General features: G+C 44.0%; 1 protein-coding gene across 1 annotated transcript in view; it reads right to left on the bottom strand.

Annotated features, from left to right (window-relative positions):
- Nucleotides 1–15,041, bottom strand: part of LOC137563511 (store-operated calcium entry regulator STIMATE-like) — a 112,555-nt gene extending 97,514 nt beyond the window's left edge. The window contains exon 1 of the mRNA XM_068276053.1: nucleotides 14,784–15,041. Within this exon, the coding sequence (XP_068132154.1) occupies nucleotides 14,784–14,955 (172 nt within the window). The 5' untranslated portion in view covers nucleotides 14,956–15,041. The remainder of the gene's footprint in view (nucleotides 1–14,783) is intronic.
- Nucleotides 15,042–16,089: the final 1,048 nt, after the last annotated feature.

The raw sequence follows: 16,089 nt of genomic DNA, 5'->3' as shown, positions 1-16,089 counted from the left end.
TCTGGCTGTCATACTTTCCTATATCCTGTCATCTCCCTGGTGCCCGTACGGCGTGGCCCAGTAGCAGTTACATACTCACAAGCAGTCGTGCAGAGCCGGTGCTTTAATAGGGGCAAACTAGGCTATTGTCACAGGGCCCTGAGCTGGCCCACCAGGTCTCCCCATCATTTTAATGTGGCCCCTTCCCAAATTTTCAGCAGCGTAGCAAGTCACCTATCCTAGCTGCTACTCTCCTCCTTTAGTCTTTGCTTTACCATCTTCATCCCCACTGGCTGCTTCTTGTCAGTGTAATAACATGCTCTGGGTCCCTGAGAAGAGGCATCCCTGCAAGGATGAAGATGGGAACACACAAAATAATGGAGGAGCAAACAGGACAGGTGAGTTGCTATAATGCCAAAAACTCTGCTGGGGACCACAGTAAAGTTCAGAGTAGACCTGGGAGGGCCTACCATCTCCTTGGTAACGGTAGCATCATGCGACACCCCTGTACGTGTCAGCGCGTCACAGTAAAGAGACGCTGCTGGTACCAAGGAGATGACGCTGGCCTTGCTGCAGAGGAAATAGAAGCTGTCATCATGGGCATGTTAGAGCTGGTGAGTCTTGTGCTGGCTGCTGCTATTAACATTCGATCTACTCACACTCTGCAGAGGTGAGGGAGAGAGGCCGATGGGCCAGGGACACTTTGGGTGGCCAGTGAGCAGTCTGTAACACGAGCCACATGTAGACACGTGTCTACAGTGCCAAATTGTAAATCCGGCCTTGTTTCAAGGTATCTTTCCTCCTATTTCTGGTACTGTAGATAGCTGCATGGTATGTGCCTTTAAATGCACCAGGGAGGCTCTTGCTGCAACCATTAATAGTCAGAAGCTTGTTTTTGAACATATACTCACGCTCATGTCATAGTTTTTATACTTTTCAAAGTGAACCTGCACCTTGGCCAAATTAAAAGGGACTCCGAGCAGTGCAGAAACTATGGAAAGATGCATATCATTTTAAAGCTCTCTTTCTTCTCTTTCCAATGATATATAAACCGCCGCCCTACGCCTTTTAGTTTTCGCTATTTTCGCGATTGAAATTCCCGCGCCCACGATTTCAATCGCGAAAATAGAGAAAACTAAAAGGTGTAGGGCGACGATTTAGGTGTCGCCAGAAAGAGGAGTAAGAGAGATTTAAAATGATATCCATCTTTCCATAGTTACTTGTATTACACAGGACGACACTTTCCCCATTGTCAGCAGCTCCATTCAGCAGAATGGAGCTGCTGACTTTAGGAAAAAGTTGCCCTGTGTAATACAAGTAACTATGGAAAGATGGATATCATTTTAAAGCTCTCTTTCTCCTCTTTCTGGCGACACCTAAATTGTCACCCTACACCTTTTAGTTTTCTCTATTTTCGCGATTGAAATCGCGGCCGCGGCAATTTCAATCACGAAAATAGTGAAAACTAAAAGGCGTAGGGCGGCGGTTTATATATCATTGGAAAGAGGAGAAAGAGAGCTTTAAAATGATATGCATCTTTCCATAGTTTCTGCACTGCTCGGAGTCCCTTTAACAGCCTAGCTTGTGCACAAGGCTTCAGAGACATAATCCACTTACCCCTCATCTGCTGCCTTATTGATTTTCTAATCTAGCCCTAGCAACTAGGCCTAAGGTTATAATTTAGTTAAACAAAGAAGCAGTTCCCCCCTGGTGTCGATTTGTGCTAGTGTCAGCATGGCCTGGATGTCATCATGCTCACGCCCAGTAAGATCTTTGTGCCCTCTATAACAGCTGATAAACAGTTGTTTCAGAAATATGAACATCGGTGAGGTTTTCTATCCGCTTATGCTGCTCTTCACTCCGTTTTGAGGCCGAAGATCTCTGAAACCATCCAAATTTTGGATCCAAATGTATTAAAAATGGGGTGCATTTTTACAGTGTCACTGAAGCCCCAAAAAAGCAGCAGAGGCTTCAGCTTTGAGGGACCAGGATCAAGAGGAACTGAACACCAACTCTGAAAATTTGGCTCCTCTAATGGCCTATCCCAGAAATTACACAGCGCTAGCCGCTGTACAAAGAGTGATCCTTGGTATAATGGACAGTTCCCCCCTTCATTGCACATCAAATCAACTTTGGACAGAATTATTAGAGCTGCTCTGGGTTCTGGGGATGTGCACTAAACAACAATATCCCTACTGCGCATGTCTCTGAAACAGCTGTTTGTCAGCCATATCAGAGAGCACAAAGGTCATACTGGGCATGTGCATGATCATACACATGCCAAGCTGAAACACAGCAAATCCACAGATGCACACAGTAAATCCACAGCCCCATTGCTGATAGGAACTCCCTTTTTAGCTATATTCCAACCTTCGGACTACCCTTAGGCCTCTTTTACATTGATGCGACGCTAAAGTCGCACAACGTGCCCCTAATGCAGCGCATGTAGGTTATGAAATTGGACGTTATTTTGCACTGCGTTGCGTCTCTTGGTGCGCCGTTTTCGCCGCATACTGATGGAATGAAAATGGTGCATGCGTTACTTAAAAAAATTTTTTTACTGAGCATGTGCAACACACATAACGCAGCAAATTTATTGCTAAACGCAAAGCATGCAGCACTTTCTAAATATTGCTACACACAATGCAACGTGTGCACTGTGAATGTCGCACAGACTTTGTATTGCTGTGCGTTAGTCTGCGTTATAATTTTTTTATAACGTGCGACTAACGTCTCACTGTGAAAGAATTATGAGGGAAGCTGTTTCAGGACAGCAGCTTTCTCAGTTCACTAGTTTCTATAGTGCCAGCCAATCACTTTGGGATATTTATCAGAGACTTCAGGATAACAGTTTCTAAAAAACACACAAAAACAAACGGCGGGCAGTACAAAGGTGACACTTTGGATGAAAGCATGTGACATTTGGTAACCTGGAATTCTGAGGACAATGACACACATTTGCCTTGAAGCTTCAAAGCCAGATTTCAAGTCTACATATCCTGCATGTGTTACACAATACATCTGCTTGTGCTGTGCAAATGGGAGGGGATCATCCTTTATTTATGCACAATTAAATGTTCCAGTGACCTAATCTGAAAAAACACGCCTGCCCTACATTTCAGCATTTGCATACACATGTAGGAATTCAGCACATTGAGATAACACAATCACACGTATGCTACTTATCTAATTGAGGTTGATTTTGATTAGTTTAATTAAATCAGCCTTTACAATAATCAGTATTTGGTGTTTAACTGGAAAAAGGATTTAAACAAGGATTTTCTAAGTATATTATTAAGGCAGTGATTTTTTTTTAAATTTTGTGCTGTACAAATTTGAGAAAAGAAAAAGTAAGAAATAACCCTATTGGTCTTGTGTTAGCTTACATACTCTGGCTACTGGTGTGCCAATGCAGGAATAAAGAGTTTTCCCACGCACTGACAGGCAGGTTGCCATGGTTGCACAGCACTCCCTAGTTGTGCAAAATAATCTATCAAGGCAGCTCAGGTGCCACGGATGGTCACGCAAAATGGCAAATATTAAAGAATAAAAAAAAGAAAATCCTTAACATTTCCCATTTTAACTGTGGCTATTTTGAAGCCAATCCTGATTTTGTTTCCTCCCTTACTCTCCTTTGCCTGATTTGCCCTCCCCTTCACTATAGAAAGTGCATTCTCTCAGCATGAGAAATATTGGCCAATCAGAGAGGAACAGAGGTGTGGGAGGGGAAAACCGGAGGGAAAGAGGCTTCAGTCAATCAGGCTGCATTAGTTAAGTCTGAGGGGAGGAAGAAAAAGGACAAACCAGCATGCCCTGCCGCTTCTTTTTTGTGTACCAAATAAGAGTCAGGTGAACTGGGGAATGATCATTTATCAACAAGAAAAGTAATAGTGATTTTAACTTTTGGATTGCCTGGTTAGCATCCTTATTACCAAATAAGAATAAAGAATTGATTTTTTATTTTATGCCCAACAGTTACACTTTAAATGACCAAAAAAGTCAAACCCATAAATACGTAGTGTTTCTCTTATGCAGGCTACACACTATACAATCAGTCATTCAGTAACTATTAAATAAAAAATACCATTGAATTAATCATAGAAATAGATACAGTAATATTCTCTCTCCATCAACAAGCTATAAATTTATCTAACATTTCCTTCCAAGAAATCACAAAGTGTTAAGACTCGTACACACGGCGGATTTTTCCAAATGGCCGGTCGTTTAAAATTCAAATTGGGCACGTGTATGATCGATCGTTCAGCTGATAAGACTGGTTTTGACGGATCCGCTTCGCCAGCCTTATCAGCTGAACGACCGATCGTATGAATGTCCGATTTGATGTCCAAACAACCGGATGTTCAAACGACCGGTCGTTTGGAAAAATCCGACGTGTGTACGAGTCTTTAGACCAAGCACTCCAATGGAGATAAAGTGTGCTAAAGCTGATATGACCCTGAAGCCCAGGGGTCACCAATCCAAAAAGGCCGAGATCAGCAGGACAGCTTCTTGAAAAAAATAGCTCTTTATTGAGACACGTAATGAGAATCACATGTCAGTAGAAATAGGCTTACGCAGCTACAACCCGCTGTTTCGAATGCTTCTTTGTCAAGCTTGCAGCTTGACAAAGAAGCATTCGAAACAGCGGGCTGTAGCTGCGTAAGCCCATTTCTGCTAACCTGATTCTCATTACGGGTCTCAAAAAAGAGCTATTTTTTCAGGAAGCTGTCCTGCTGATCTCGGCTTTTTTTCTTCCAAGAAATCAGGAAGATATAAAACTGATTGATAGGAAAGGTTATTTCCTTTGTGATCACTGTTTAATGTTTGCACTTTTAATTAAGTCATTACATTGATCATATTAAAAAACTAAGTGTGAAAGGATATTTAAAAATGTATGACTATCATTGACATATTGTTACAAAATAAATTTATATTTTATACGAGTGACCTTAGCCCGTTTAAAAACGGGCTAGGTCTGTCAGCCCGCCACGTGCATGCGCCCGCCGCTTTTGGCCCCGTCCTCCCCTGCAAGCATTCAGTGTCTCTGCGGCCCTGCACATGCGCAGTGCAAAAAAGCACTGACACGGACAAAGCAGGACGCAGGTACAATTGCAAATTATATAGAGAGATTTATGAATAACTCAAAATTATTGTTTGCATTTCTTGAGAAAACAAATCCCACTTTAACACATGGAAGTGACAGAACTGCTGTGCCACCATAAGCAAAATCTGCGTATTCCATGTGGTGCTAGAAACCGTGGTCAGATCACTTCGATGAACAAATTTCACCCCAGCTAGGATAAATCTCTTAGTGCTCAGACACACTATAAACGCTTTTCTGAGCACTTTTTGGCCATCAGAGCTTTCTGAGAGTTAAAAAAAAAAAAAAAAAAAGCTCTAACTGACTTTTGCGCAATTTTACTGTAATCCCGATTTTAATGAAAGTCAATGGGAGGGTTTTATTTAAAAAGTACTCAGAAAACTCTGATGGCCAAAAAGCGCTCAGAAAAGTATTTATAGTGTGTCTGAGCCCTCAAAGGACACCTGAAGTGAGAGGAATATGGAGGTTGCCATATTTATTACCTTTTAAACAATAACAGTTGCCCGGCATGCTGCTTATCTTTCATGCATCATTAGAGTCTGAATCACACACCTGAAAGAAGCATGTGGCTAATTCAGCATTACTTCAGTACGAAAACTCTGATCTACATGCTTGTTCAGGGTCTATGGTTAAAAGTATTAAGCTGGCCATACACTGGGCCGATTCCCCGCCGATCGACAGCAGATTCGATCACTGGGATCGAATCTGCTGTCAAATCGTTAAAAGTTACAGCTAAATTTCGATCTATTTCATCCCGAAATAGATTGGTCCCATCGATCGCTCCGTGCGGGAAATTACCGGCGATCACCCGCTGGTAGGGAGCGCTTCGCTAGTGGCGTTCGAGTGCCCGATGACCAGCGTAATACAGCTTGATACATTACCTGATCCGGCCGGCGCGTATCCCCCCGGTCACCACTGCTCCGTCTTCCCGCTGGGCTCCGAATACAGCAGGCTTCGCTTCTTCCTGTCCCGGCAGGAAGTTTAAACAGTAGAGGGCGCTCTACTGTTTAAACTTCCCCCAGACAGTGAAGAAGTGAAGCATGCCGGACCCGGAGACCAGACCAGAGCGGTGAAGACAGCGGAGACCTGGGGAGTCGCGCCGGCGGAGCAGGTAATGTATGCGGGGGGGGGGGGGGGGGAGCGGCGGCGGCACCACCACAGATTGTGAACGGTTTCATGCTGAAATCGATTCACAATCTGTTTGCAGTAAAGGCAGCCATACGATCCCTCTCTGATCAGATTCGATCAGAGAGGGATCTATCTGTTGGTCAAATCTGATGGCAAATCGACCAGTGTATGGCTACCTTTAGAAGAAGAGGACAGCCAAGCAATTAGCATTATTAAAAAGGAAATAAATATGGAAGCCTCCATATCCCTCTCACGTCAGTTGTCCTTCAAAACCACCAAATCCATCAGATTGTTTTAAAAATTTTGTGGAAATCACAGGTCCAGTCAAATTTTGCTTCTGGAATAATACTGTAAGCTATGATTTTGATGATATTTGACACCCATTATCCCATGTACTGTACAGTATGACGCATATTGACATGGAAGCTAAATGCCATAAAAATGGGGTCTCTATCATATTGTCAGGCAAAGATACAAAATTACCAATTTCTAAAATAAAGATTTATGAAAACATGAGTGTTCCCATGGATATCTTATTGTGTTGCCACAAGCCTCAGCTATTCTCTAACAAAATATTATTAATTGTATTTATAAAGCACCAACATATTACGCAGCGCTGCACAATAGATAAATGGGTTAACATACAGGTAGAACATTTGGAAACTCACAACAAAACAAGATCATGCAAATGATTTGATAACAATACAGTGTCATAGGTCAAAATAGAGACTGTTCGAGTCTACAAGAGGGGTGGTTGTGAGTAAAGCCTCATCTACACGGGTAGATGAGGCTGCGATCCGGCGGCTCGATTAGCCGCCGGATCGCCTCTTCCGCGTACCCGCCGCGTCCCCGCTCGCCGTGCGTGCGCCGCATTCAATTCCCCGCTCGTGTCCGCTCGTCCCCGCTTATCTTCCGCTCGATTCCCTGCCATTGTCCCCTCGCGGGGAGCGAGCAGGGAATCGGCGGTGCGGAGATCCGTCCTGTCGGATCTTGATAAGGAGCATCGCGGCCGCATCTACTCGTGTAGATGCGGCTTAAGATTGCATAATCAAGCTGGATACATTAGGGAGGAGGGCCCTGCCAGAGGCTTACAATCTAAAGAGTGGGGTGGAGACAATAGGTGCAATAGATGTGGTCCTGTCTAATTTAAGAGATAGGTACCATTCTCTTGCAACAGCTTAGACAGTTTATGTTTCAATTTTGGTTGTTATCACTAGTGAGGGGAAATGCATACATTTGCAAAGGGTGCCTGATATAGACAGAAAAAGCCAGATTCAGCTAAAAGAGGCGCCTGGTGTAGCAGAAATGCCAAATTCAGCTACAAAAGGCACGTGGTGTAGCCAAGATGCCAAGTTCGGCTACAAGGGGAGCCTGGTGTAGCAGAGATGCTAAAAGCGGCTACAAAAGGCGCCTGGTGTAAGCGAGATGCCAAATTCAGCTTCAAAAGGTACTTAAGTGTAGCCAAGATGTCAAAATCGGCAACAAAAGGCGCCTGGTGTAGCCGATAAAACTAGTTTTAGTCTATAAAAAAAAAAATGATGCTGTTATAGCCGAAATTTGTTGGGCTATGAAAGGGCGCTGGATATAGGTAGTTGAGAAAAGTGATATAGCCAAGAAAAGTGATTACTATGACCTAACTTCTCCCTACTCTCACACAGAACCCTCCCCTGGTGGTGCCTAACCCTAAGACCCCCCCTGGTGGTGCCTAACCCTAGGACCCCCCCCCCTCCGGTGATTACTATGACCTAAATTCTCCATACTCTCACACAGAACCCACCCCTGATGGTACCTAACCCTAAGACCCCCCACTGCCGGTGGTGCCTAACCCTAAGACCTCCTTGGTGATGCCTGACTCCAAAACTCCCCTTATAGGTGCCTAATCCCAAGATCCCCTCTGGTGGTGCCTAACCCTAAGACCCCCTGCTTGTAATGCCTAATCCTAACTCCCCTGGTGCTGCCTAACCAAAATCCCCCATGGTGGTGCCCAGTCTTTGTTGCATATCTGTTAGGCTTGGTGGGCTTATTCTCCACCGTCAGCATACAACACATAAGCTGACGTGAAGGAGGTACACACACCAGCACAAGGAATCAGGATATCCCCAGTTTAGTGGAGGAGAGGACTGACTCCAATAGGAGATTGTGGCGCACAGAGCTGGTGCAGATCCGAACAGCCACAAACAATACTTTGTGATAACGTCTCAGCGCAAAGTAGCGCTGAGCGCATAAACCAGGACTGAGGAGATCAGGACAGGTAGACAGAATGAACGCTTGCTTAACTAGTCACTACTTAGTGACAGCAAGCGTCCACAACAAGACAGACTGAAATGAGGCAGCCAATGCGTTGCAGCGATGGCGTGCCTCACAAAGACAGGACAGGATAGTCAGGAAATAGGAGGATCAAGATAGATGAACGCAACACAGACAAATATACAATAAGTATGTTTTCCTAGCGTATTACAATTACAGCTATCAATGAAACTATTTGTAACGTCTGACTAACATATGTATATAATCGGCAATGAACCGACATATGACATAAGCAGGAACACTGACTAGGACTGGAGCAATACAGGGAACAGGACTCAGAAGGATTCGCTATCTCTTCGCAGAGATGAACGCAATCCACAAACAGAACCAGGAGCAGGATAACTAACTCAGCACGGGTGATCACGATACGCGCAAACTACCAAAACGTGCTGGAAAGCTGACTAACTGAACACAGGATATAAACAGTTCGTGTACGTATACATCAGCGACACTGATGTATCAACGTAACACGAATACAAGGAAAATAACAAAACATGCAAGTATGCGTATACATTGGCGATGAACCAACATATGACACAAGACAAGCAAAGTAACAACTTCTAGAAACAAGAGCAGAACTAGGAGGACTCGCTGACCCCTTCGCAGGAGTCAGCGCAGTCCACACAGACTAGGAACGAGGTGGGAGCCGCACAGAGTAACAGACAGAATCTGAGACTATGGTAGCCCCATGGAGCATTGCAGGAAGCAGTTCTTTATACTGAGGTCATCCAATGGGAGCAGACATGCAGATTCCCACACAAGTGAATGGTAATTAATCACAGGCTGACAGCAGGAAAAGGCAGACAATGATATGCAGTCTGCAGGAAAGGGATTGCCACTCCATTGCAGCAGACAATGTTTGTTTTCACAAAAGCATATTAAACTGTCATTAACTTCAGAGCGACTGCAGATGGAATCAGCAACTAGTTTAAGTGCAAACCAAACTATGCAAGCAAATGCATGTAATGACATCAGAACTGCTTGGGTTGCAATACCACTGCAGCCAGCAGTAAACGCTGCAGAAGCGATCGTGACAATATCATGTCAAGCATATATGTTGTTATTTTGAATTGATACAACGAAAATGTACTGATAAAACAGAATTAACTGATATAATAAAATTAACTGTTATAACCTAATTTAAGGCGCGTACACACGTCATACTTCTTCAAATGATGGGTCCGTCAAACCCTCCCGCAGTGCGGTCGTTCTGCCGACAGTTGCACGTGAGTACAAGCTGTCGGCAGACTGATAAGACTGTTTTTGACTGATCCGCCAAGCATACCAAATATCCATGAGTATGCTTATATGCAGGGGTAGGGAACCTATGGCTCGGGAGCCAGATGTGGCTCTTTTGATGGCTACATCTGGCTCACAGACAAATCAGTTGGGGTTTATTCACTAAGCTACAGTGCTCAAAGTAGGCACACTACTGCTGTAGCATGCACTACCAACTTAAACTCCTCCCAAAACTAACAGCTGCTCCAATTGTCCCACTCTGGACCCTGTTAGGTCCAGCGACTTTGTAGAACGAGATCCCTGCACTTTGATTAGGTCACTTGACAGGCAGTCTATTGGGCCAAAGTACGGGGATCTCGTCCTACAAAGTGAATCAACCCCCAAGTCAGCTAGCTAATTGTACAAGCTGTTAGGCCTGGTGCACACCAAAAACCGCTAGCAGATACGCAAAATGCTAGCAGATTTTGAAACGCTTTTTCTTATTTTTCTGCAGCGTTTCAGCTAGCAGTTTGCGGTTTTGTGAAGCGTTTTTGGTGTAGTAGATTTCATGTATTGTTACAGTAAAGCTGTTACTGAACAGCTACTGTAACAAAAAACACCTGGAAAACCGCTCTGAAGTGCCGTCTTTCAGAGCGGTTTGCGTTTTTCCTATGCTTAACATTGAGGCAGAAACGCATCCGCAATCCAAAATCTGCAGCAGCCCGGGAGTATGCGTTTCTGCAAAACGCCTCCCGCTCTGGTGTGCACCAGCCCATTGAAATACATTACCCAAGCCTATCCGCAGCCGCAAGCGGATCGCAAACCGCAGCCGAACCGCTCTGGTGTGCACTAGGCCACAGTCAGTATTTCTCCTGTCTGGCTCTCTGGGAAATTGCTGATGTTGCTGAAACCCAAGAGAAGCTGAAGACGTGTCTGACACTTTCGCTGCCAGGTGGATAAACTGTGGCATTTATGGCTCTCTCAGCCACAAAGGTTCCTGAGCCCTGCTTATATGCATACTCACGGCATCTGCTCAAGGTGCCTTTAATTAAACTTAGGATATTGGTGTAGAGCAGCTGTTAAAAAAAAAAAAAAAACCAATAAAAACTGGTTATAATTAATTATATTATTAATTTATATAAAACCATCATCATCCAATGTGATTGATAAATCTACAATGTATATCTTATTTTAGCATCCCCATCTGATCATTTATGGACAGACAAGTCGATGAGAAAGGTTGATCATGCAGGAGGTTGCCAAAGATCCCCTCATACGTATCAGGCCTAGTAAGGGATGGTCAGGCAGCAGGGTACTTTCTGAATATTAAAATTTAAAATCTAACTGCGATTCCTCATGTCAAAATTGTTTTGTGCTGGAAATTCGGGCAAGAGCATATAAGTACCGATGGCAATAATAACTGGGGGAAAAAAATAAGATAAATGTACCGCATTAGCCACAAGTAGCAGAAGGAAAATGATCTATCTTGTACTATTTTTAAATCAAACCTGTGAGGTACAGTGGGGAAAAAATTAGATACTTACCTCGGCCCAGAGGCGACCTCCTTCTTCCAACCACCAATCCAGCTTTAGGACCCTCAGAAGTTTGTGGCTGCACTCCCGTATGTGAACACGCACCGCCCACTGCAAGATGGTTCGCGCTGCATGGTAGCGAGGAACCACCACTTGGACAGAAAAAGCAGAGCCTGTTCGGCTTATGCTACTGCGCAGAGCATCCGAGCTCCATCGACAAGGGCTTATAGCTTGGGCTTCAGGGACTCCCAGCACTGGAACCGGGAAGTGGAGGGGGACAGTAGAAGCCTTTGGGATTATCCTGAGGCTTCCCTCTACTGAGTTAAAGGACAACTGAAGTGAGAGTGATATGGAGGCTGCTATATTTATTTCCTTTTAAACAATACCAGTTGCCTGGCAGTCCTGCTGATCCTCTGCATTTATTTTAGACCCTGAACAAGTATGCAGCAGATAGGCTATTTCTGACATTATTGTCAAATCTGACAGTATTAGCCGCATGCTTGTTTCTGGTGTTATTCAGACACTACTGCAGCCATATAATTCCAGCAGGGATGCCAGGCAACTGGTATTGTTTCAAAGGAAATAAATATGGGAGCCTCCATATTCTTCTCACTACGGTTGCCCTTTATGTGCCCATTTGAGGCACTTTTTTTCCCCTCAGGTACACTTTAAGGCTAGGTTTAAACTGAGGTCTGGTTTTGGGTACCCTGTAAAAACAGGAATGCTATGAAGTAGAGGTGAAAAGTGACATTGTGCGTTACACGGGATGCAATGCATACAGTGTAGCATATACTCAATGAAAAGGTGCTTGTCCACTTTATGGGACCCAGCAGGAAACCTCATGGGGAAATGCTCGGTTTCCAATAGGTTGCAGTAAACTACCGCCACACTATTTGGCCAATCACTACTCTTTTGTGCTGTAGAGGGTGCTGTGATTGGATAACTGCTCCCTATGAGGTTTCCTGCTGGGTCCCCTAAAGTAGACTAGCGCCATGAAAAGTTTGCTTCACTGCAATTGTTAATGCACACATCATGCAGTACCGCACAAGCATGCCTCACATTATGCTAATGAGCTGATGTAAACATTCAATTACAATATAACTGCACTGCATTAGTAATGCGATTATATTATCTGACACGATGCAATGCCCCAGTATGAACTTAGCTTTAGGGTAAACTATTTAAAACTGCAAGTCTTTTTTACCAAGACATCAACAAAGCTGAAATATATGAAGTTCATTGGCGTATTTTAACTATATTCCAGTATTCTTTAGGTCACTTCTCCACACACATAATATCGTAATTGTAAGGAGCAACTTGAAAAAACGTGCTGGTAATAATCTCTACATACACCAGGAATGCCTGACTTTTGGGAGTCAGAAAGGGGGAAAAAAGATTGACCAAAAGGCAGATCTCTCTATGATTAAATTCAACTGGAGAGAGATCTGTTGGCTTCCCATAAACAGCAGGCTGATTCCCGATTGATCTCAGCACGAAATCTCTCAGGAATCGACCTTATGCTGTTGCATCCGCTGCCTCAGTCTCTGCCCCGAATGTTAATATGTCCCTCTGGTGCTCGTGCATTAAAATCTCTCAACTGACCACCTCTAGTGTCCAGCTCCTCCTGTTTCCTCTGTTCACGTACCACGTGGCTGCCGCATATAGCACCTGGCCCGTGTGTGGTCACACTCACCTGTGCTATGCGGCAGCCATATAGGATACGAGGGATGCACATTAACATTTGGGGCACAACAGCCAAGGGTTCCATCGCACTCGTCGCTCAAGACGATATTGCATGCAGTTACCGCAGCGCACCCGATTTAGCATTTTTTCCCCCCTCCTAGCGCTGCATTTCTGGTAAAAGCGCTTTTCTAAGCACTTTTCCAGAGCGGTTTTGTAATTCACTCCCTGACGCAAGAAGTGAATTCTTTGACACGGGAAAGAATAAATACAGTGTATTTATTCTTAAAAACGCGAACACAATCGCTGCACAAAGCAATATGGGAGCGTTTTGCGTTTTTCTTATACCTTCCATTATAGGAAAGACATCCCAAAAATTGTACAGGCACCACTTTGCCGACCGATGATCCTTCTCATAGAGATTCATTGCACAAGCGTTTTATGGGCCTGCGCTTGAAAAAAGGGCAAAAACGCTAGTGTGAACGAGCCCTGAAGGTTCCTACATACTTTTTCTTAGCAGATTTTATGATAGAATCCGCCAGAGATTGAATGTGGTTGCTACAAAGTAAATCTGGTAACATTGTACTATTAAGGCCTCTTTTCCACTAACTGTTGATAGGCAGTGAAATGCCTCTCAAACTCTCACATCTGCTCACTGCTGCCTGGTAACTGCTTGTTGCTGCTGCCTGGTAACTGCTTGTTGCTGCTGCCTGGTAACTGCTTGTTGCTGCTGCCTGGTAACTGCTTGTTGCTGCTGCCTGGTAACTGCTTGTTGCTGCTGCCTGGTAACTGCTTGTTGCTGCTGCCTGGTAACTGCTTGTTGCTGCTGCCTGGTAACTGCTTGTTGCTGCTGCCTGGTAACTGCTTGTTGCTGCTGCCTGGTAACTGCTTGTTGCTGCTGCCTGGTAACTGCTTGCTTAGCACACAGCTCAACAGTTTGTGGAAAACAGGCCTTAGATTGGGCCCTTTCACACCAGAGGCTAGTTTCGGCTTTTTACAGCCAAGACCATAGTTGGCGTTTTCCAAGGTAAAATAAAAGTCCATAGACTTTCATTTTACCTTTCACACCTAAAGCAGCTTTTTTTGGGCGTTGTGTTTTGAAGCTCCCCGTAGCTTTTTCAGGGCTGTTTACAGCCGAAGTTGGCTGTTGGCGTTTCAATGATAGTCAATGGAAAACGCCAACTTCAGCGTTTTCAAAGCGTTTTACAGCTAACTTGTTCACTTATTTTTATAGGGGAAAAAAAAAAAAAAAAAAGGACGTTTTCATATGAGCTGTAGAACGCTTTGAAAAAGCGCTATGTATTGGCGTTAAGCAAAAGGCTGAGTTTCAGCCTTTTCTACCGCAGCCTGGACACCTTTATTTCCTGTTCACTTCCCCTGGAATGACACACAAATATTGATCACCACCTATACACAGCCGGGTGCTAACAAGCTACAAATAAGCTGCAGCTGCTGACTCTGCCGTTTAAACAAAAATAGTAACACGTGTTTTTCCAAAATAGTACACATTCTCTCGCATGGTTTGTCTAGGTGATGGTTTTTAGGAGTTCTAGGTTTCTGCTCAGCAGTCTATTCATACAATATCAAATGCTAGAAGCTACATTAGTGCTTGAGCTGCAGACTTGAGAATGACGACCGTCCGTCCACCACACAGGCAGATAAGAGGAAACCTAGTCAGTGAGATTCACACTACAGATAACAGACTTGTCAGCACACTCCTCACAGGTAAAAGTTTTCAGAGCAGAGAAACAACAGGGTATGCATTCATACAAGCAGCAGAAGTCACTCCAGATAGTTTCTGTAGTATGTTATATAGCGGTTCTCTCTCATGTACTTACACATTAAAGTGCTGAATGCTACTGCAGCTAACACCCCCTGGATAAGCATCCCAAAGCGATCCATGAGCGCCCCATTCTCGCAGCCCTGGGGAGAAGCTTTCCCTATGTCAGTCATATTGGCAGCCTCTTGCTGGGAAGTCCAAACATCAGTGTCTGAGGAGTCCATGCTCATTCCAAGGAGCAGCAGCGTGAGAAGGGGCAGTGCTAGCTCCACTATACAGCTGCAGACAAACAAAGGCGGCAGGATGTAATGGCTCTTCGCCTTCTTACCCCCTAGGGGTCCAGCTCCGTCTTCACCTCCACACATTCCCGTCCTGCAGTGCTGCAAAGTATATGGAGACTTTACTGCAGCACTCCATGGCTGTCTGCACTCTACCCGGCCGTGCTCGCCTGGAAACTATATCATAAACACAAATTCCTGAAATAGGATTATGCTGGCCACAAAGATTTTGTTTCATTCTGAATTCCTTCACCCAGCATTTTTTTTTTGTTATAGTTCTAGGCTTTTTTGTTTACCTGAAATGTTGGGGTTCCTTATGGTGCCCATACATGGTACAATTTTGTTTTCATTTTTTTTAATTAGATAATTCCATTCAATTATTCCATTAAATCAAATATAAAAGTTTTTACCAACATGTCCGATCGGATTGTTATTAAAAAAAACTGGATAAGTCTTAAGGCCCATACACACGTCTGAATTTTACGAACGACAGGTCGTTTGAACGTCCCGTCGTTCAGTCGTTCGCCCGCCAAATTGGGCTTGTGTACAGACTGTAGTTCACGTGATAAGACTGAGTTTGAGCGATCCGCCCGGTGGATCGCTCAAACTCAGTCTTATCACGCGAACGACAGGCTGTACACACGCCCGATTTGGTGGGCGAACGACGGGACGTTCAAACGACCCGTCGTTCGTAAAAATCAGACGTGTGTATGGGTCTTTAGTTTTTCTTGATTGAAAAAAAGATTATTTTTGACTTTCATTTGATTTGATCATTTTGGTTGAATAAACAGGAAAATCGAACGTTTTTATTGTACCATGTGTGGGCACCTTTAGGCTGAAAAATATGTGATCAAGCAAAACTAAACTGCTTTTTTTCCCCAAACACTTGATGCATTCACACTAGGCATGATCAACAGCATGAAGATAATTATGAGTTGATACAGGATTATGCAAATGTGGTATGCAAATATTGGAGCTTGAAAATTGACTAATCAAATGGACAATGCTGTTCTAACTGCATATATCGATGGTCATGAAAATTGAAAATGCACCAATAAAATTTGGACCAAAGAGAAATTTGAAGGT

This window comes from Hyperolius riggenbachi, chromosome 3 (assembly GCF_040937935.1).
Source record: "Hyperolius riggenbachi isolate aHypRig1 chromosome 3, aHypRig1.pri, whole genome shotgun sequence".
Lineage (NCBI taxonomy): Eukaryota > Metazoa > Chordata > Amphibia > Anura > Hyperoliidae > Hyperolius > Hyperolius riggenbachi.
Note: the sequence above shows the minus strand (reverse complement) of the source record. Positions and strands in the feature narration are given on the sequence as shown.